The sequence below is a fragment of the Lissotriton helveticus genome, chromosome 2_1 (assembly GCF_964261635.1).
Source record: "Lissotriton helveticus chromosome 2_1, aLisHel1.1, whole genome shotgun sequence".
Taxonomy (NCBI): Eukaryota; Metazoa; Chordata; class Amphibia; order Caudata; family Salamandridae; genus Lissotriton; species Lissotriton helveticus.
In genome coordinates, this window is record NC_136059.1 from 1,119,445,911 (window position 1) to 1,119,468,989 (window position 23,079).

The 23,079-nt window shown below is 43.0% G+C and overlaps 1 protein-coding gene across 2 annotated transcripts in view; it reads left to right on the forward strand.

The window, feature by feature from the left end:
- The window catches only part of PRSS12 (serine protease 12), a 641,810-nt gene that overhangs the window by 405,058 nt on the left and 213,673 nt on the right, over positions 1-23,079 (forward strand). For both annotated transcript variants that reach the window (XM_078675945.1, XM_078675946.1), the window contains exons 7-8: positions 5,508-5,704; positions 21,978-22,119. In XM_078675945.1, the coding sequence (XP_078532071.1) occupies positions 5,508-5,704; positions 21,978-22,119 (339 nt within the window). The remainder of the gene's footprint in view (positions 1-5,507; positions 5,705-21,977; positions 22,120-23,079) is intronic.

Sequence of the window (23,079 nt, forward strand, 5' to 3'; positions counted from 1 at the left end):
AGCATATTTCTTTTTAAAAAACTGGCGGTCAGGAACCAATCCCGGGCCTTTTATTGGACACTGCTGCCAAGCTAGCTCGGTAAATCACTCAGCACCTACTTCCCTGAGCAGCAGCGCAGACAGTAGGGCTCTGGGTATTGGCCATGGGCTGTTAGCAAAACACACAAAGCTGGAACGAGAAGGCAGGATCAAAGGTGGCAGTCAATTTGGACACACCATATCACATAATTTGGAAATACTGACTCGGATGGTTTTTTGTTACTGAGAATATTTTCCCTTCGTGGTTTTCTTCTGAAGCTCTATTTTAGTACACTATTTTTACTATGAAACAAAGAGCGATTCTAATTAAAATAAGCTTTACTTATTTCTGCACGGAGGGAAAGCCAGTTTCAGTTCTGAAGCATTACCGATGGTTGCTGGCAGCAAATGGAATCTGCCTTGCTCTTTTGGGAAAACCCTTCATAATGTGCATCCACTCAGCCGTGGCTTCCCGCTCTTTAGGCCTCGGGTCTCCTACCCCGCACATGTGTGATGTGCTTTTACGGCAAGCGCCACACAGGTTGAAGTTTACAGAATTCTAGACCCGAAGGCCAAGACAAATAAACATACAATGTTACCCCCGGTCTGCCCCAGCTAACATATTTTTACGACCATCAGAAATCAGCACATCATGTTCACATGGAACAAATAATTGTGGTATTTTGTGAAATGCCAAATCAATCTTTAAAGATCATGGTGTTACTTTACCTAAAAGTGAGAGGGAAATATGCCCTACTCTTTAAGTTACCGACCTTGGGACCTGAAGATATGGGTTCTAATTACCGATTGGGCACACTTGTGAGATATTTATTTATTTTTTAGAGGTTTTATAGAACACATTGTGCCGCGTTTTGGCTACTGCATACTTCTGTAGATAATCCCCAAATGTGTAAATTGGGAAGCGGGAAGAAAATTAGCGCCCAGTCAGTACAGATTTGGTAGCAGTCATCTATTCTATGCTACCATCTCCAGTTGTACGTAGTTCTCAGGTAGGCGAGCAGGACCAGTTCTGTTTTCAGACCCTCCCTGAAACGCGTAATTAGGATCTGTCCTCAAACTTGGGTTCAATGGGTTTCACAATGTGGGTTCTGCGACTGCCAACAAACAGATTGTATGTTTGATCCATTTGAAGACTTGTGGGGTACTCGAGCGTAGAACTGCAGAACACAAGATCTTGCTGGGCTGCAATGGGAGTAAGGTTTTGTAGGTATTTCGGACTTTGCCCCAGTAGGCATTGTGGATGATGCAAAGACCTCGATTCTTATGTGCGGTAAGAAATAATGTACCTGTGTCAAGACTGGAATTTTGTGGTTATACTTCCTCACAATGAAGTGCAATCCGAGAACTTGTGTTTGATGCCTGTGTAGAATGTCGAGCTGCCACCAGGGTTGTCTCGAACCCAACCAGTTATTGAACCAGATGGAGCAGAAAGATTTTCCAGAGAGTTGTTGCCTTAACCACCTTCATTTGGGGTAATGAATTGGATCTCCATATTAATAATAACACCTAGGTTCCTTGAGGTGGAAAGTGAAGAATTGAAATGGGGAGGCAACTTAAAGAAGGAAGTTTCTGTGCCACTGAGTAGCATAATCTCAATTTTGACTCCTTGAATACACGTGAACCTCTCTTGCTTCTAAAGGAGAATGTGACCCTGACAGGATGTATATTTGACTGGTTTGTGGATCTGTTTTCCAGCTGGAATAGATCTGAATGTCACCAATGCACATATGGACGTTTTCGGGTGCTGTTGTAGGGCCCAGGCCAAATGGTGCACAGACACTGAAGAACAGACATGTAACAGATCATTTTGTGCCATTTTGCACACCTTAAGTTATGCTGTTTCCAGTGACAGAATACAAATGTCTGGATTCCAGCTGGAGATGAATAATCAAATCCATTACTGCACAGGTACAGAACTTCCTGCCAAGTATTTGAGCTTTATCAGCAAGATGTTATGGTTTATAGCGATGCAGGCTGCAGAGAAATTGTGGAGCTTGATTGCTGTATCCTTGTTTTCATCCAGGGATAGCAAGAATTGTTCCGGATATTGGCTAGGGCAGTTTCACTGCTGGGCCAGAGCTAGTAATCAAGTAGAATTAGTTTGGGATTAATATACTACTGCCTGTTTTTCTCCTTCTCCATGATCTCAGCAATACATATCTTCCCTTTTTCTCTACATTCTAATAGGGATTTATCTCTATATAGCAAAATTACTTGTCAGCTTTTTTTTCTTTACTGGAGATTTATTTCACTTACCTGAACAAAGCTCTAATCTAGTACTATCTCAGATTACATATGTATAAGGCCAACATCCAGACCCTCTAACAGGCTGTAGAACAACCATGTGACTTGGAGTTTAAAATAGTGTCCCCATGCCATACATAACACAGTTGACAAACATTAACTGTGCCCATCCAAAATGTACATGGCTCAGGCAGGTTAGGGGTTTGGTTTAGGATTGTAAAATTGTATCTTGACATGCTCTGTCATAAAAACCATTATAATTTATTTTAAAAAGCAGTGGTTATGTATTCCTGTTATGCACATTACATTGGTGCTTATGGTGTTGTTTAAGCCAGTGCCGCTTAAATCTCTGGTGAATACAATCATATCCTGTTCACTCCCTTTTCGAGTGTTCCCCAAGGGTTATATGTAAACGCAGAGACAGAAATCTGGTAGGAGAAAAGCATATTCCTTCAGCAACCAGACAGTGGATCAACAAGATTTGTCTTGGCATCCTGCTCCCTCCACTTTCAAGTGTGCCCCAAGTGTTCTCTGTGAAGCCAGCAGACCTGTCAATCAGGATTTGGCACTCAAGCAGGATTTAACACCATGGTTTAAAGAAGGATGCCCACAGCCCTGCATATTTGGTGGAGTTCAGAGGAGACATCTCTGCCTATTCAGGTCAGCCTATTGTTTACTCCTGGGTGGCTTTTCACACCTATTCCAACATATCCAAGGCTAATAAATGACTGAAAGAAGCTAGAGAGCCAATGAGATTAGGCCTCCAGGTACTTCATGCAGGGAATACAAAACGTTCTAAAGATTACTTTTTCTTCATATTTATTAAAAATCTGACTTCACCATTGGATTGGATGTTTCGTTTAAGTAAATATCAAAAACAGTTGTTTAACTGTTTTTATCATTATTTAATATTTGTTTACGTATTAGCTTTTGGGTGCTAGTGACTGTAAGGACATGTTAACATTACATTTCTACATGTCCTCCTTTTAAATACCATGCATCATGCTCTAGGAGCAACAAGGCCTACAATGGGGGAGGGGGATGACTAGTCAATATTTAAATTCCCATCCTTGAGGTTTAGCAGCACTGTTGTTACAGTTTGTGTATAGGAATAGGATTCTGCAAACACACTAGCACACGTTTGACTTGTATTCTAAGTATAAATCTATTTTCACGAATGTTTCTGATCACGAGGATTGCTTCCAAATGTGCGCGAGTTTATGTTTGAGAGCCACTACATCACAGGGAAGATGGTGTTTTGTCATCAAAAACACTTGTCCAAAAGAAAGAGGATTCTTGAGTTTTGGTGCCTACTAACTTATTTATGGTCAGAAACCTGTAGTTTAGCATATGGCAGAAACAGACTCCCAAATGAAAATTGGACAAGATAAAGGCAAAATTCACACATCTTATGCCATGATATGTGTCAACATATTTCTGCTCATCATAATTTAACTATTTATATTGATCAGGTCTTCATAACTTTTTCATGGTATTACCTGAGGATTAGAGTTTGAATAATCATAACTACATACCAGGAGGCATCTTATAAGTCATTACTGAAATAAGTACAATTACAATTTCAATCGACTGAAGCATATCTTCACTTTTGTATTATATACACTCAAAGTCAACTACCTTATTTAAATTATTAAATAATCAGTACATTTTATCTAAGATCACGTGACACACATACTGCAGTAAATTGTATGTACGACCTAAACTGTTAGTGACTATTCACTTTAGGGAAGTTTGCACTGCTGCAAGATACAGTGTATATGTCTTATCTGGGAGGGACTCCCAGATAAGACTCATAATACTCATTCTGCTTTTTCTCTGTATGTGATATATATCTGCACTGCCCTGCTGGCGTGTGCATGCTTGTATCTGTTTGCACAGCTTGCACTGCAGTCAAGCTTGGAGGTCTTCTGTCCGTCTGTGGCACATATAGGAGGAAAAAGAGGACAGGATTTGAGGCAGAGGGATACTAGCAGAATGTGATAATCCAGAGTGGGAGGAGACCCAGGCAGGAGGGTAAAGACAGAGGCAGCAAGGGAGAGAGAGAGAAGAGCTTCCTGCAAGGAGGCACAACCAAAGTAAGAAGGAGGTTGATGCATAGGCAGGGAGAGGAGCATTTGAACTATCTATTTATTATACTAGATATTAAAAAGGCACTGTGCTCCTAAAAGTGTAGACTGCAATTTAATCCTTTACTGTGTTTGTCTAGCCCAGTGGATTTCCCTGGTAGGGAAATCCCAGAGCCATGCTTTTCTTGCAGTGGACCTCCAAGGGGACCAATTTAAAATAAGAATTGACTCCACAGAGGAGTTGTACTTCAAGAGGAGGCTGTGTTGGAGAAAATATCGCTCTCTGGGCACATTGCAATGCATTGCTTTGCATGATATAATCTTAGAATGGCAGTACGTCTTTACAAGAGGGCTGCAAATGGTGGACTGGAATACCACCATGCTGCTTGCCAATTCCGTGCACTTGCTGCTCTCTGTGAAAAATCACTGTACCCTCCTCCAACATTGTTGGAGGTGCCACTGACTGATGACGATCGGCTGGCACTTGTATGTTTGATGAATGATCACTGGAAGTTAAAGAATACTGTTGTACCCTGCGCACATAGAGACACAGGTAGCCATGTTGTATATTTCAAGTCTTCTTTATTAGTTCCATGTCAGGGTAGTATAAATCATTGTACAGCCAGCTCTAGTTAGTTACTAACCATTTACCAGCCCCACCAGGAGCAGCCTGCCTAGCTGCTCAGCCCACCTCCAACTGTCACCACACATCCACTCAGGCACCCAGGCATTCTATTCATCACAGTCACACCAACTTTCTGTTACCATCTCTCACTCTGGATAAGCAGCTAGGAGTACCTAGGCTGATTACCTATTAATGCAATACTTAGGATATAACAAAGACCTCTAGTGTGTTATTGTCCATTATGATTTTCTACCACTTGAATCCAGGTTAAGACTGAAATTGCTTGACTATACATTTTATATAAGGTATGAATGCTGGTAAATGCATGTGGTTAGTAATTAAATACCAGGGTGTAGCTATTGCTCTATTCTTTTTAACTTGATGCTCTGTTTTATCTCTGACAGTTAATGTTATTGTCCTACCCAAGAAATTATTATGAATTAAAACTTCAGGGGATAAATATGCTATTTCAGTGGATGAAATCACATGTTCTGCCTGTTGTGTTTTTACAGGCATGGGAAGAATGCCATGGAAAGCCAGGCTGGGGGCGGTACAGGACACATCTGGTTGGATAATGTCAGCTGCTCTGGAAAGGAAACCGCCTTTCTCCAGTGTGCCAGGAGAGAGTGGGGAAAACATGACTGCACTCATCAGGAGGATGTAAGAATAACCTGCAATCCTGATAGTGGGACACAAAGGCCCTCCCTTGGTAAGTAGGGAGCATTTAAAGTTATACCGATATAATAGCCGAGATGAAAATCTTTGAAATGGTATCAATCCCTGTGTGACGTCCCAAGTATAAATATATTGATTATTGGTACTTTGTCTATGTAGTGCCACATGTAATTATATTAATAGATGTGTGTAACAAGTACATTTAATTTGTTGATAATTATTAACAAATAAAATTGAAAAAACCCTAACTCGCTCCTCTGGTAAAATCATACATTTCAAGAACTGATCTAAAATAAAAACAGTTAGCATGTTCAATAGTGTGCAATGATGGTGAAGTGCAGGTTATTCAAATAAGCAGAATAGTCTGTTTATTTAAATGGCGATTGTATGAAAGTGGATGTATTATGCGGTGCAGTTGTGAGGCTTCACCATGTAATAATGCCACAATCACTATCAGGTCCAGTTAGGTTCTTTAACAAAAACCCTTCTCTCAGCATTGGGTAGCTGTAGCACAAAAGGGCAAGGCTTAGCCAAAGGAACAAGAGTAAAGCATTTTGAAGATCCAAGACAGCTATTAAGTAAGAGATACACCACAATATAAAACTGAAACCAATCTTTAAAAAGAGTGTATTTTTTATCTTACTTTAAAACACCAAAACGACAAAAATCTATTGAGGGAACTGGAGATATGATTTCTGAAATTTGCGTAAAATACTTTAACTTTAAGCTCTTGGATGCAATACATCATTGCAAGAAAATAGTAGCCAATGGGCTGAAATGCCAGTTACCGTCTTCTTGAACTAGCCACAGTGGAATAGGCCAGCCGCAGGTACCTCTTAGGTCCAGGGTGACAGTTTACCTGTTGTAGTCAGCAATCTTATGGTCCTCAGTGCCATTTTCCTCGTCAACTGATCCAATCAAGGAGTGGTCCTGATGTTGGGGATGAAGGATGATGAGAGGCTGAAGAAGCTGAAGGAATACTGAAGAGATGCAGTTAAGATTTCCTGGGGCCACCCTGGCATCCACGAACTTCAGGGGTCGTCTTTGGCCTCAGGACTTGATGTCCACATTGTAGTAGGGGAGCCCAGTGAAGGTCCAGTTGCCACTGGTCAGTTGGCCACCCAGTTACAGCAAGTTCAGCAGTTGCTTAGAGATAAGCAAATCCTTTTATTTGGGGGACATGATTCTACTTCAGCTTTGGGTCCTACTGGCTTGAGGGGAACCTCTAGAAGGTCCAGACTTGGTCACCCAACAGGTACTTCACCATCAAGGGGTGGGAAAGAATCCAGGCAGCTGTGCATTTGACCAGTGCAGGTTCCTTTTTAACTTTTGGTGGTCCTGAAGCTCAACAGGAGGCTAGCCACCTAGCTCTTGGAGTCACTTTTTCCATCCAGGCACAAATGGAGCTCTTTTCCATTATTGGGCCCAACAGACACTCTACAGGTCCCTTGAATGAAGCAGGTACAGTCCAGTCTTTAGTGCAGCCTCACTTTGCTGGGTCCAGGTACTAGCAGGGCAGTCCTTCTATCATATTCCACTCAAGTAGTGATTTGAAGACTGTGGGTCTAGGGTGCCACTTTTATTACATCTTCTCAATTTTGGGAGGTTAGCACTCACTATCCAATGAGGCAGTAATTTCCATGAGACTACCCTACCAACTTTTCAGCACTTCCTGGGGGGTTGCACCCGAATAAAAGGAGGCGCAAGCTTGTGTTAACGCGGGATTTCTGGTCTATTGTTGTAGATCTAGATCCCAACTCAGGTCGACTGAACCGTTGGTACCTGTCATAGAGTAAAAGGCAATCCACTACTAGGTCAATCAGTTAATGACTTACACCACTCTAAAGAACCACTTAAGCTTAAAAAGTTTAAAAGTTTATTACAAAGCCAAACTTAACTGAAGATACAAACATCTCAATATAAGGTTCAAAAGATATACGGGTATCAATACAAACATACATTTTCTAAATGCTCTTAGTCGGCAGAAGAATATTACCAAAACCAATTCAAAAATCATCAAAGTTGCAAGAATAGATACTAGCTGTAGCCTGTGAGTCATTTACAGAAAGGAAGAAAATCAGATTAGACTGCCCCTACACTAGACTAAGTGACATCCCTTCTTAGCAAGATCTTAACCTAAAAAGGTGTCAGCAGTGGTGACTTCCAAGGAAGATCACACACTTCCCTTAGTCTTTGTTGCAAAAACGAAGTCTCGCAGTTCCCTATCTGCCTACCCATCCGCTCTCTTAGGTTACTCAGACCATGTGCCTTAACTCCACCCAGGGGTGCTGTCCCTAATACAAAAATCACATTTACCATAGAAACGCCCTTTAGAGACGCCCCTCACGTGGTGTTGGTTCTGGCATTTTCCATACTGATACTCCTCTGGGCCCATCGTTAGCGTTGACCTTGCTTCCCAGGCTCCTCTCCGGCAGGACGGTACCCCCCAGAAATTCCTGAAGCCTCCTCCAGACCTGTGCCTGGTCCTCTGAACAAAAGTCCATTCATCACTCCCTTGATTGGAACCTCCTCACACCTGCAAACAGACACTTGTACTGTGGGCCCCACATTCCGGCCTCCACCGTATCTTCTAGGTCGTAAACCATCGAGCAAGCTCCACAAATTGTGCCTAACACGACCTTTCTCTAACGAGCACATACAGATCAAAAGAAACGACTTTGTCTATTCAGGCCTATTAGAATTGCATGAACGGGCCTGTGCACTCGGTAAATCTTTGATTTCTTAGTTTAAACAGTATTCTAACTTATAACACACAATGGTTATATGAAACACTTCTATAAAATATATATTTCAGTTCTAGGATCAATAATACTTTGAATTACAATAACATTAAAATCCACCATCGTGTAAGAGTGTAACAGCATCTTGTACTCTATGTGAACTGCCATGTGGCCTACACATTTCTACGTTTAGCAGAATTACATTTTCCCCTACCACAGCCACATAACATGGGATTTCAACATCATTCTAACATCTCTACAAACATCTACATTATTTCTTCACACTTGATATAAGTATTCTATTTTAATTAAACACTCTTATGTATTTTCACTCTATAAATTCGACACTCTTATATAATGTTTACTAAACTAATACAACGTGCTTGTAAATATGGTGCACTTCTATAATTTTCTTGATTTGCGCTCTCTCAATTGCTTCCCCTATAAGGAGTCCTGCTAGGTGTCCCCAGCAGAATGAGCCACTTCTCTTGGGAAACCAGTTTTGCAACTGGTTTTCCCTCTCTGGAGGAGATGCCAGCCTGTTTATTTACACAAAGGAGAGGGCTAGTGAAGGTGTGATTGCCGTTTGCTTCAGTGAGGCAGTACTATCTTGGAAACTGGGCATTCTGGGTCTACCATCCAGTAGTCATCCTGCTGTAGGACGTCACACCTCCTCCCTCAACAATTCCCTTTGTTCCCTGTTTCTGTGAGTAGTTCACACTTCCTGGCAGGGGGGCAGCATATTGTCTCGAGGGACAGATAAACAGGAAAGGCTACCAAAGGTTTGGGTCACAAAGTGGTGACTTTCTAAAGTTCCCTCAAATCCCATCTCAGCAATGAGTCTGGTTTAATGTAAAGATTAATTTGATACCTTGGAGTAATATCTTAAGTGGTCCTATATGGAATGCAGCACTTAACACAGTGGCTAGTGGAACTCCATGTTAGCCAATGGGACCACCAGCTCTGTTACAGTGAAAACGGTAATTTCGAGTTTTCACTGTCAGGGAATGTTAAGCACAAAAGAAACATGCCTTTCTTTTTATACTAAGGACCCTGCCTGGTTGGCTAGCAAGGCCTTCCCTAGGGGCGGCTTATTGATATTTAAAAAGGAAGGATTAAAAAATGGTTTATTTTACCATGTTGAGTTGGCAATTTAAAGCTGCCCAATTAAGCTGCAGTGGTAGGCCTAGAGTCACGTTTTCCCTTGTAACTGTAGTGCTGGTACAATTAAGTGCTGCAGTCCGCTAGTGACATGTAACTTACTAACCTTGGGTACCTCTTGTATCATATACTAGGAGCTTATACATACGTAAGCCAATCAGGGAGTAGCCATTTGTACTTTGGAGGTCAGAACACTTTGGGCCTGGACAGCCGGGCTAGTGCACTACAGAGTCGAAAATCCAGCAGCATCTGTCCTAAAACGTGCAGGGGGGGGGGGGGGGGGGGGGGGGGGGAAGAGGTCATTTCCAACAATAATAGTTGTGAACAAGTTTAAGACTTCAGAGGTCAGGTCTGTTTTCAGCTAGCTGTTCCTTGATGCTTTATGAAGGCAAAATATTAATTACTACATACAGCAAACACTTTTTCAGCTTTAAAACAAACATTTTCCTTGAAGACCTTCGTCAGGAATGGGTGCTACATATTTAAGTTTAAGATAAGGCACTGCAACAATTCACAAGTGTGTTTTGAAAGGGCGTGATGCTTGTTACACACTGGGGTAGAGATATGAGGATGCAATTCTAGATACACACTGTAGTATGGATGTGAATATTCTTAGCTATGGTCTGTGTCTTCGCATAAGGGCTTCACGAAGCATAGAATCAGATAAACTAATCATTTGTAGGTGTGTAGAAGGAGAACAATGCTATTTTAATTGACTTTTTGAACATTCTACAATGGCAACCTCAGCTGTAAATAATTAAAAGCTTGTACAATAGTCACTACACATGCACTCTCACTTTGCCGAATCTAACAATGATATCCTCTCCCTGCTGCAAGTTACCTTCAGCACAATGTACTGTGCAATAGACATGCTCATGGAGAACACTTCCAAAGGGTCCATTTAGACAATGCAGTCTGGGGCTTATTTAGAAGCACCTTGCGCCACCAGTGAGTCACGTTTTGTGACACACCGCTGGTGCAATCTCCTGCGCCATACTTACAAGGACACATAAAGCCACCCTGCATGACTTTTCTTGCACTTGTAAATATGACCCCTTCTCACACAACATTTGCACCCTTCTCACACAACACTTTGCGTGAAAGGGGCATAACATGGGTGTTACTGTGGGTGTTCCCACGCAACACCCATGTATACTGTAGCATTTCCAGATGTACGGGAATTCGTAAACCTGGAAATGCGTCAGAAGCTATACCTTCCCAGGGGTGGCGTAGCGAGGCATAACGAGGAGAAATGTTTTCATTTTTCTTCGTTTTTCCTCTTTCTAGGGGTAGCACACATAGGAAGAGGAAATCATCTCGCTGTATTTTTTTTTTATTGTTTCTGTGCAGGAATGTACCCTTTCCTGCACAGAAACAATCTCCCCACAAAGCAGGCAACCTTGCACCATGGCGCAAGAGTGGGCTGCGTGGCGCTTGGCAGCCCATTGTGCGCCAGTGTAGGGGAACACACAGGGATGCGTCCTATTGTTGTAAATATGACATATCTCCGTGCTTTCAAAGTGCTACAGCGTGGCCCAGCACAAGGCCTTGTGGTGCTGCGCTGAGACACTTTCTTGTAAATAAGCCCCTCTAAATTTTGGCCACCACAGCCCTCTTGTTTAAAAACATGCCAGCAATACTACATACAACCCTACAAGAGCATAAATCTTTTTTGAATTTGCTGACTTTTGTTATTTGAATTTGTAAATATGTACATGTATTTTTTCTACACTGGACCTTACCGATTGCTGGGTTCGCTTAACACTTTCATGTCGAACCACATTTTCCAATTTGCCATAGTTTGATGAAAGTTTCCTAAACCTGCACACCATTTTGTGATTCATGTAACAATGGTAAGCGTGATATGTCTGCTCGTTTGAGCAATACCGTACACCTAAGTTTTAGGTTATTGAGGTATAAACGTAATAAAATACCTTTGCTTTTCTTATATCAAGTTTGCACTGTCACACTTTCCTTGATTATACCGAAATGAATACATCTCAAATGCCACCGGGATATACACCAACCATGCTGAGGTACTATAAAAAAAGAATTTATTTTATGTAAATATTTGAAGTTTTCAGAGAACAGGTGCCAAAACACTCAACAACCCATTCTGAATAAAACTGACGATGCAGAGACAACGTAAAAGAGGCAGAGGTCACAGTGGATGACAATGAAAAATCGAGGGCAATCTTAACATATTATAGGGGAAGGAAGGAAGAAGATGGTAAAAACACATTCTTCACATACGGTAAATACAGAGGCGAATTTACACATGGTACCAGAATGTATCGCAGGAAAGAAGATATAAAGTAAAGTCCACATTTGTAAAGCGCACAATCACCCGTAAGGGTCTCTAGGCGCTGGGGGGCCGTCGGGAAGATTAAGCGAGCTATTGCCCAGAGTCACATGGTGCTGATATGAATACTATTAATTTCACTTGGCGTCAGTATTTGAAAGGGGATAAAAGGGATAGAAATAACATGTGGTGACTTAACATGGGAATAAGATATGGTATTATTTCTGCTTGAAACAGGTCACGTCTATGTGGACTGAGCATTGGATTAAGAGGGAGCAGTAGGCGAAGGAGTATACCAATGGGCTGTAGAAGCTAACCATGATGGCGGGGGGGGGGCAATGTGTAACTGGCTTTCACCCAAGGTGGGGGTCAACTAATGAGCTGGGCTTGTGATAGCTAGAAAGGCCAGCCGGGGCCATGACAACCTTCTCATCCACGAGCACTTGTCTGGAGGGAGTCTTTATTGCAGGGATTGCATTTTCAACCAAGATTGTATCTCCTGGGTGATGCTCTGTGCAGGTTTATATATGCACTGGGAGTATTCTTGTCAGAAAAGTGAGTATGACCTTGGAAATGTTGGTGACAGTTATTAGGAAATAATAGTAACAAAAAACAGGTCTTGCTTAAAGAAACGTTTGCCAATACTTGTTTTTCATTAAAAACAGAAGTGTAATATCACAGGCCATCGAAAGGGTCAGGCATGGTGCTCAACTGAGGTATGGAGCACCATGAATTAGCGCTCCCAGGGGACACACTCCATCGGGCCCCATCAAGAACCAATCCGAGAATCTGCTCCCTGTTTGAACCCTACAAGGATACCAGCCAACTGGGACCACTTAGAGGTGAGACGAGGGTGCTTCAAGGCTATGCGGAAGACCAGGCGCCTAATCCTTTTACAGCATCGAGTGCAATAGAGAATAACAGAAAACTGCTTCTTGACACAACTCCAAGCCAAGCTATGCTTTTTTGTTCTCCGGCCCGCGCTCCATTTGTCTTCTGCACCGCAGAGGAATGGCCAGGTGTCATTCCATTGCTCAGCAGATGGCGGTTGTTTAAGGTCTCATCTCCCGGACCAGTAAAGTTGGCATTACACACTGAAACGCTATGCCTCTAAGCCCTTCTTCCGCTGCACACCAAGGTTTTTTCCCCTTGAAGCTGTACAGATGTTGATGGTTTTCCATATCCATGTTTCCAGTGTTTTTCATTCTACCATAAATGATATATTTTTCTTCTGGGATCTCCACGGCCAATAAGGTCTTGGAATTGCTGCAGTTGGCTCACTAGTAGCTCTCCTCCCTCTCAAGCCCAAGAATAACAGGAATTTAGACCGTGCCTGCTGCCTGCACAGACACAGACCATGTGGTTCTCCGCAGCCTCCACAGCACTAGGTGTAATCTGAGCGCCCATCATGTCCACTAAAGCTAAATCCATTCCTAGGCAGAGATCATCTTTCCCGACTCATCCAGCGGAGTCATAATAATATGCAATTGCACAGTAGGCGCGTTTGTTCCAGGCTTCTACCATATGGATAAATAACCATTAATTAATTTTGTAGTGATCAGTTAATGTCCGGCCCCCTGGCTCACTGTAACCTGAGCATTTGCAGACCATCTTATAAAATAATTTGATTTATGTCCAGCTAAGTTTTCAAGTACAGCAGTCATCATCGTCTCAGGTTTCTAATTTTTTCCAGGTAGTACTGAAAAATACAGTCCACCCATATCAAACTTTGACATATTAAAATTAAATGTGGAGCAATTTGATTTATAAAGCTGCCCCTGGTTTAGGAAACATAGGGGTTGACTTAGAGTTCGGTCCATATGAGACATCCACCAAAAATTGTGGTGTGTCCATTCTGCTCTTCCTACCTTCTATTCAAATGCGTACAATCTAAATAAGGCGGACAAGACACACTGCATAATCGACATCTGACACAACCTTTTGATGTTCACCAGTATAAAAAGTCTGTGATTGCCTGTGCATGGGATCCTGGATGTCTCTTTCCTGTGAGTTTAGCTTCTTCACATGCCACAGATGTGCCCTATTATTGTAGCCTTTGGTGTTATCATGCTCTTGGGAAATCTAGTGTCTTCCATAATTATTTAGACGTTTGTTTGCTTTTTCAGCTGTGTGGTCATCTGTTGAGCAGCTGTATTTCTGACATCTGCCAGTTGGGCTTCTTACTATGTCATGGGACTGACTCATGCAAAGATTTATATGATGACCTCACCCATCTCTTGGTGAGGATGGTTCAATCTTAATCATATTGCATTGCTTTTCCTTTGATACTGGCACCCATCAGTTGGCTCAGCGATGGTGGAGTCAGCATTCCCTGGTTTTAGAAATGGAAAACGATACTTGGCACCACCCCATCTGGGTTTCTCAGTAAAAATAACAGCAAGTTATTTCACCTCTGAAAGATAACCTTTGGAGATAGGATTGTATGCGTGCCTATGCCTTACATGCAAACTGAGAAAAGACAGTTTAAGAAAAACTTGGACACAGCAACAAAACTTATTATATGTATCAATTATTTTTATTAAGGCCACAGCAAGTCATTAACATACACAGATACTCGCCTACAACCCAGGGGGCCTGCAGCATAGGTTAAAGTGAATGTATGTGTCTTGTTGGACACAGCTATCTGCCTACAACCCTGCCGTTGACAGGCGGTATAATATAAAAACATGAACAAAAAAAAAACAGCCCCCCACCCGCCAGAAATGATACTACATAGTCTAGAATAGTGACACTTGGGGGCAATTTATGTCTGTGCGCGTCATCGGGGACAAGCTAAAGCTGTGCTATTTGTAGGTGTAAACTCCGGAGACAGGTGGAGGAGCTTAAGGTAAGTTGGGCATGCAAGTTTGATAAATTTTGATGAAAGTTTGTGGATAAATGGCACTCACAGATCAGAAGACAGCTCTCCATTCTGGGTATAAACCATAGCTTGTGAAGCCAAGGGGATATAGTCCGGTATCCGATCCATACCCGGTAAATATAGTATCACCTGAGGAGCTGCTCCTATAGCCAACGCCATTTGCCTAACTCTCATGGAGCAAAGTGAATACGTCAAGGGGTTAGGAAGCCCCAGGATGGTATAGACGGGGAACATCTGTACGGTCATGCTGAAGGCTTCGTCTATGCTATTGAGTATGTCATCCCAGTAACGGCCTAGCTTCAGGCAGTGCCAAAGGAGGTGAATTAGGGTGCTAGTGTCTACGCACCCCCTCCAGTATTCTTTAGAGGGTTCCGAAATCCATGCGCAGAGAAGGGCCGGGGTCAAGTAGCAATAGGACACTAACTTGTACGCCATTTTGGTGCTAGCAATGTTGTTTGCTGTGTGTTTAGCTTTATAGTAAAGGTTCCTCCCCAGTTCCGCCTCCCATCTAACCTGACCTGAGGATGTGGTTGGTGACTTCCTTTTACTCAAGAGGGCATACAGTTCTGTAAAGAGGCGCTTATCATCCTTCTTAAGGAGGACCCATTTTTCAAAAGGGGTAAGAGGTATCCCTGAATGTGGCCTAATGGCTGGCTGTAACGCCCAGTGGCGCACCTGGAGGTTTCGAAGACGATCTGCTTCCTCCAGGTCATAGTCTGATTTCAAGTCTTTAAAGGGGATAATCTCCTGGGTACCGAACAAGCAGCCTATACATTTGCACCTGCCCTCCTGCCATAGGCGGAATCCCACTTGTTGCAACCCCGGGGTAAAGTCTGGGTTAGATAGTATAGGGGTCATGGGGGAGGGAAAACGAACACACCCGCCTTAGTCACCAGGGTGTTCTATACTCTAAAAACTTTGCTAGTCACTGATGTGGAGTATAGGCCCCATACAAGGGCAGTATAGTTGAGTGATAAAGTTTTAAGTTTCGAAAATGCAAGCTAAATCCCAAAATAGGGTATGGAGTCATTGAGTCATTTGCCTATTCAAAAGGGAACCTGGAGCGCAGGTGTGTCTCATGAGGAGGGGGGGGAGGGTTAACCGAAATGTTCAAGATCTGGTACTTGTGCATACTCACTTTAAAGACAGAGACAGTACCAAAAGCCTGAATCTCCGTCACTAGGATGGGGAGGGAAGACATTTTGTTAGTAATGGATAGAATCACTTTGTCGGCGTACAGGCTTATCTGGTGATGATACCCGCCAATGGGTATCCCTGAGATAGTGGGGTTAGTGCATATCCGCTGGGCTAGGAGCTCCATGTAAAGAGCAAAAGGAAGTGGTTAGAGGAGACAGCCCTGTTGTGTTCCCTGCAGGATTGGAAAGTACTGGATTGAACCCCATTAACTCTCATGGAAGATCTGGAAGCACTATAGATGCAGCGGACCCATATACAAAATGTATCACAGAGAGCAAATTGCTTAAGAATTTCAAACAGGTAGGACCAGTGGACTCTACTGAATGCTTTTTCCCGTGTTGATAGAGAGAAGCAGAGTTTCCTTCTGGAACCCGTCAATTTTTTTTCCATTAGATGCAGGATGCTTTTGGTGTTGTCGCCACATGGCAGATGTGAATAAAGCCTGCCTGGGCTGGGGCTACCAAGCCAGGCATTGGGGAGTTGAGGCAGTGGGCCAAGATACCAGTAAAAAGGTTTGCGTTGATATGCCAGAGGGAGATTGGTCTATAGGACCCGCTGAGAGCAGGGCCTTTATCGGGTCTCGGGAATACTGATATTGAGGCGTCAAGCATTGAGTTTGTAAGGGTGCCAGATCTTCGCAAAAGACCTTGTAAAATTGGGGTGAGTAGCCCTTGGGGCCCCAGGGATTTCTTTATTTTGAGGCGAGCGATGGCTGAAATCACCTCCTCAAACTGGATGGATTTCTGCATCTCTCCAGAGTCACCCGCTGGGAGTGAGGTAAGGGGAATGGAATCAAGATAGCTGGAGGAGTCAACATATGAACCATCAGAAGTGGTGTTCAGGGTGCTACAAAAGTTTTGGAATGCTGATGCTCTGTGTCGGTCAGTAGGTGCTTCACTGGACGGGCTGGGTGGATCACCTAAACCGATCAAGTGTGGATTTTGTCCCTAAGGCGATGCGCTAACAGCCGACCACAGCAATTGCTCCCAGCTAGAACTTGTGTTTCAAGCATGCTATCACAAACTCTGGCATGTAAAGATCCAAACACTTGAGGGAAAGGTGCGCTTTCGCCAATTCTCTCCACATTCTCGGGGCACCGGTACGTTTATGTATAGCCTCTGATTCTGAGACCATCTGTTCTAAGCTTTGTCTTTTCTCCTTCAATTGGTGGTTATACAAGGCTGAAATGGCTATGAGTTACCCTTCACCTCTAATTTCAGCACCTCCCAGAGACAGGCCAGAGACGTTGCCCCATTATCGTTGGAGTGGAGGTAATCGGCGATTACCTTGCGGAGTGAGACCACTATAGAGATTGGAGAAGAGCATCTCAGAGAGGCCCACAGGACAGTCTGGGTTGATGAGAGTCAAGGCGTAGCACTAGGGACAAGGGAGCATGGTCAGATAGGGACCTAGAAGAAACAAAGGTATCAGACACAATGGCCTGTATGGTTGGGCTTGCCAGGAAATAATCAATGCGGGCACAAGTCTTATTTGCTGTGGAATAGAATGTGTAATCCTTTGTGGTGGGTTGGCGTTGTTGCCAGACATTTTGTAACCCACTGTCAACCGACCAGTGAAAGCCCTGGGCGGAGAAGGCCTCAGCCTGGTCTGACCGTTGTGGTATAAAAGGGGGTGGTGATGGACTGAGCATCTGAACCAATCAAACACTCAGTCAACAGATCTGGGTTTAATCCATCATCGCTCTTTAGCCCACTCTGCCACCCCAGTTCAGACATGGCCATATGCAAATCAGTCTGACCCTGTGCCTCATGGGAACAGTCCAGCCCGAACTGCCAAGCCATGCCTTCCCTGGACCGGAAACAAGCTTCCTAAGACCGGTTTCTGACATTCCAGCCGTCTTCAGCCAGGCTTGCTTGAATCCAGTGGCAAAGTGAGCAAGGGACTCACGTCTGAGCATACCCTGCCAACTTATGGCGAACAAAGTGGTACAGACGGCTGAAATGCCAGAAACCGGTATTCGCAATACTTTATGGGTTCCGGAGTAGCGAGCTACTCGCCCAAAAATACTTCAACACCCCATATGGGGTAACAAGCGCTATATAAATGCACATCTTTTTCCCTCTTCTATCCCTCCGCTATCCTTCTGAATCCAAATAACTGACTAACCTATCCACCACTCCAATTACTTTCATATTTCACTATACTAATTCAACACTAAACCTTTATTGGTTCCAGAGTAGCGTGCTACTTGCCAAAAAAGCACTTTAACACCTTGTCAGGGGTAGTAAGCGCTATATAAATGCAATTACAATACAATACGTTGAGGTATGCCTAACAGCTAAAGCTGCCAGTAGGCGAGACAGAAAAAGTACATTTATTATTTTTTTTCACTTTTAATGCCTGAGTTAATTGATAATCCTTCTGCCTGAGGCTAACAAAACTCATTCCTGCCTAGGGCCATTCATGCTTATCAATGCCTGGGCCAGTACCATACTGTCTAGGCATATAGATGTTCATCATTGCCTTGGCCCATCATTATTACTTGCTACTGCTTGGGGTCAGTAAGGCTGATCACTGCTTGGGGACATTGATGCTTATTACTGCAGAGGGCCGCTGATGTTCATTAATGTCTGGGTTAATGTCTGGGTTAGCATTCATGCATTTGTCTATCTGCAGCCATTGAAGTTTATTACTCTAACGCTATTACTGTTAATTACTGAATGCAACCACTTCATTACTTTCTGGAGCTGTTGATGTTCACTGTTGCTTGAGCAATTGTCAAAACTATAGGCCAGGGCATCTGGGGAGGATGTTGAGCAATGAGAAAAGTCTCTACATGCCTTGGTTAAGGATTGTGGGGGAATGTTGTTTCTGGGGGCAGGAGAGGGTTTATTTCTTTGAACTTTGCCCGTGTGTTTTGGGGGTGCAGGGTTATCATCGTATGCTGACTGTCTTTAAGGGTTCTTCCCAATATCTCCCCTTCTCATGACATCATCGTCATTATATCGACTTTGACTGGGCACCCTATCTTTTTATACCTTCACCACTCTCCCACCACTACATTGTGGATCGTGCCTCATTCAATGTTAACCATTTTATTTCTTAGGTAATTGGAATAACAATCAAAACACCCATTAAATTCACTGAAAAGGGATTAGTTAAAGTTTAGTTAAAGTTGACAGGAGGGGACAATGAGCTGTACTGCACAAAACTGTAAACGATTGGCAGTTCAAGAGGTATGAGGGTAAAATATATTGTACACTTTCCTTCACCAAGCACTCTTTATAATGTGCATTATTTACGCGAACATGCCTTGCACTAGCCACATGCCTTCCTATGTGTCCATTACTAGTCTCTGGAATGCTGCAACTTCAAATAAGGAACTCTTGTGACCGAAGCAAATGGGACTACAGCTACACTGAATAACCAGCGATCTTTACAAAGCTCTTCCCATATTTCTGTTCCATACAGTATACCTTTGTTCATGTTAGGCTTAAGAAGTTATAAATAGCAATACGTTAGTGAAGGGTGTGAGAGATATTTAGAGACCAGCCTTAGGTTGTACCCCTCTATCAAGCTAATGAAACAACAAGAAACTTTTTATTATTTCTTGCACTGCACTCGATCCCATTAGATCAATCTCATATGGTCCAGCAGTGATTGTGGGTCAGAACCCTAAACGATCATAGGGTACGATCTAAGTCTCAATGATCAAGAGACAAACGACCCTGAGGATAACCAAATGATAACATTGATCATTACAAGTCTTTGATGGGAATCCTACATGAGTCTTGATCTACAATCACAGGTGGCCTTCCACTATTACACTTTCTGTCCTTTATTGGAACTATTTAGTTCTGTTCTAACCTGTTGTACTCTGTTAGGCATTAGGTTATAAGGGATCTCCATGCTATTTCCCCTTAGACCCCTAGGTTTCTTGTTGTTTCATAGGCTTAAGAAGTTTTCATCATATTCCCAGGTCTTATGGTTCAGCATTGGGTGTTTTTACTTGCCTATGTGCTTCTGCCACTGAGTATTGTAAAGAACAGGTTGCCTCACACAGTCTAGGGAGAGTTCCATTGTCTTGCAGTACCACATCCCAGTTGTTTCCTAAATATAGTTTTTTCACCCTCAAGAACAGTCCTACGTAGTAAGAGGCTGTATTCCAACATTCATGAATGTGTCCCTTCAATATAATTATTAGGATCCTCCTTAAACCCTTACTGTTTCAAGGGTCTTATGATGTTTGGCTGTCTGTCGGTTCTATCCAGATAAAGAACTGTCTGGCCTAATTTGGAATAGTATAGGATAAGCCGTATGGATATTGGGTGTTGTTCTAGACCCTGGGTGCATAAATGCAAAATGTCTGTTAGTTTGTTGTTTTCTTATTTTACACTACTTTGTCTCCATTCTGAGGGAGTATTAGCGGCGGATATGCCAGGAGCTGCAAGGAGATTGTGAGCTTGTCATCCAGGCAGGCTGGGGCACCGGTCGTAATGTCTTTGTAAATGATACATCTGGTTTACAAGAGGGTGCATGCTGGCAAGTAACCACTGGAGTTCCAAGACGGGGAGATGTGATCATATTTTTTAGGCCCTGGTAGAGACATGCTGTGGTTTGTAGGATGTCCTTAACGGGTGCCAGGGTGTAGTCTATGGGGGCATGGAGAAGGGAATTAGAGTAGATAGGGTAGAGTAGATTGGGGTAGAGTGGGGTGGAATTGATAAGGATCAGGTAGATTGGGATGGGGTAGATTGGAGTTTGGTAGATTGGAGTGGGGTAGATTGGTTTGGGGTAGATTGGAGTGAAATGAGATAGAGTGGAGTGGAGTTGGGTAGATTGGGTGGAGGGGGTAGATTGGGCGAAGTGGAGTAGATTCGAGTGGAGTGGGTTAAGTGGTGTGGAGTGGGGGCATAGAGTGGTGTGGGGTGGAGCGGTGTGGTGTGACATGTCGTAGAGTGTCTTGCAGTGGAGTGTTTTGAAATGGAATGGTATGTCGTAGAGGGGAAGAGCATAGAGTGGAGTAGAGTGATGTAGAGTAGAGCGGTGTAGAGTGGAGTGTTGTATGGTCGAGTGGTGGAGTGTGGAGTATGCATGATGTGGTAGTGCAGTACAATTACAGACAACACATTTCCAATTGAAATGACCATTACATTTGCACAGACATGCAGTTTTACTACACACAAATGATAATGTGTGGAAATGTCATCACCTAGTGTATTGACGGGATTTGACCGTATTAAAATGTTTGTTTCAACCACACTTTAGTATCACAAAAAATGTGCTCAATTTCTACATTCCTAATTCTGATGTATTTTGAAATAACAGCAGTTCAATTTTGTTGTGTGCTAGAATAACACCTTACAGCCTGTCCTCTCACATGGGTACTCAGCAGGATGGAATGTCACGTAAATTCTCTCACTTAGAAGTCAGCAAAAGAGAAGTAAACACCATACTCCCTCAGAATAAAGAGCCTGACATTTGACTTCTGCCTTTGAATGCACAGCAAATGTGGAAAGATAAGAACAAGACTTAAAGGCCTGTTTATGGAAAACGAGTACTTTGAAGGATACAGTAAACAAGGTATGCTCATGGGTGAGACGAACTCCAGCTGGACAGCCTAAAACAAGTAAAGCCAGCAAATAGAAAGCAAGTAAATGTGAGTTACAAACCACAAACCCAATAGTAAACAATGGGCGGAATGCATTCCCAGGGAAGCTTTCAGAATACCCACAAGAAGAAGTTGTAAGCAAATCAGGCTTCGACCTAAAAAGGCTATTGGGCAGGAGGTGGTCAGGAGGAACGCGCAGTGGGAGGGAAGGGGTGATCACTTTAGAAGAGAAATGTTTTGATTATCTATTTATATTCCCATTGCTAGAAAGAACTGAAAATCTCCCAAAACTCGAGGTTCTTTTAGCACTCTGAACTTCCTCCTGGCAAATTCTTGTCTTTCTGCCTTGTTGCTTCTCTAGGTTTTCCCCTTGGACATCATAAAACATAGTTTGCCATGCCGGCTGCTCTTCATTTCATTTGTCTGATGCTGACTGCTGTGATTTCTTCCCAGGTCCCCCCATACGGTTGATGGATGGAGAATCCAAGAAGGAGGGCCGGGTGGAGATTTACATCAGTGGCCAGTGGGGGACCATATGCGATGACGGATGGACCGACAAGGATGCAGCAGTTGTATGCAGACAGCTTGGATACAAGTAAGATGCATCCCAAAGAGACAGTCCTGTGTGATGGTTTTGTCAACCAGTGCCTCTAAGAGAAATATGTAGTGCAGTGCTTCACTGTCACATGCAACAACGCGTTTCATTGTTATGTATTCGCTTAAGAGCAAGGGCTGTGCCAAAAAAAACTATTGACCAAGAAATGTGTTCACAAACATTGCAGAATAATTGGAAATAGAGCAGTTTGTCACCCTGATGCTTTTCTACTAAAACACTCTTGAGGCCTGAGAAACGTGTTTTTCATCTAAAACTGCCTGCAAAAGGCATGCTGTGAGAGGGTGCAGCTGTGTGTATGGAATGTTCTCAGATATGAAACTCAATACAGACACTGGCTTGATAAAAAAAAGCCCCTCTGCTCCTATGTTTCAGTTCAAATGGGAAAATACCTTCCTTTACAAGTGCACAGATTCACACTAGGGACTTACATTAAATATGGTATGTATGTATATGGAATTTCTATTGTGCAAACCAAGTCAAAAGGCAAGGGAGGCTTTACATGATCAAAGACAAGCTTAAAGACAGAGAGGAAGAGGAAAGGAAGATGAGTTGAAGAGGCTTCATGCATTGTGATGTAGTGTTCTTTAAAGAGTTGTCTTCAACTCTTTCCTAAACTGGTAAAGCAGGCACATTCTCTAAACCAAAAAAGACTTCACAATTGGGAAGGATAGCTCTTGTTACCTTCTGCTCGATTCTTCTTGGTCTTGACCACAATCCAGAGAAGTTAAGTGGTAGCAGCAATGTGTAAAAGAGGTCCTGCAGCTATTGGCAGTGAGTGCATCTGTACCCTAGGCATACAATACTGGAAAGATTACCCAGAACCAGTAGAGGAAAACTCCATGTTTATCTGCAAATATGCTTACAATGATCAAATCAAGGTGCTGACAGCTCTTGAGATGCTAGCCTTGTTGTCAGAACATTGTCCATCTCATGACTATG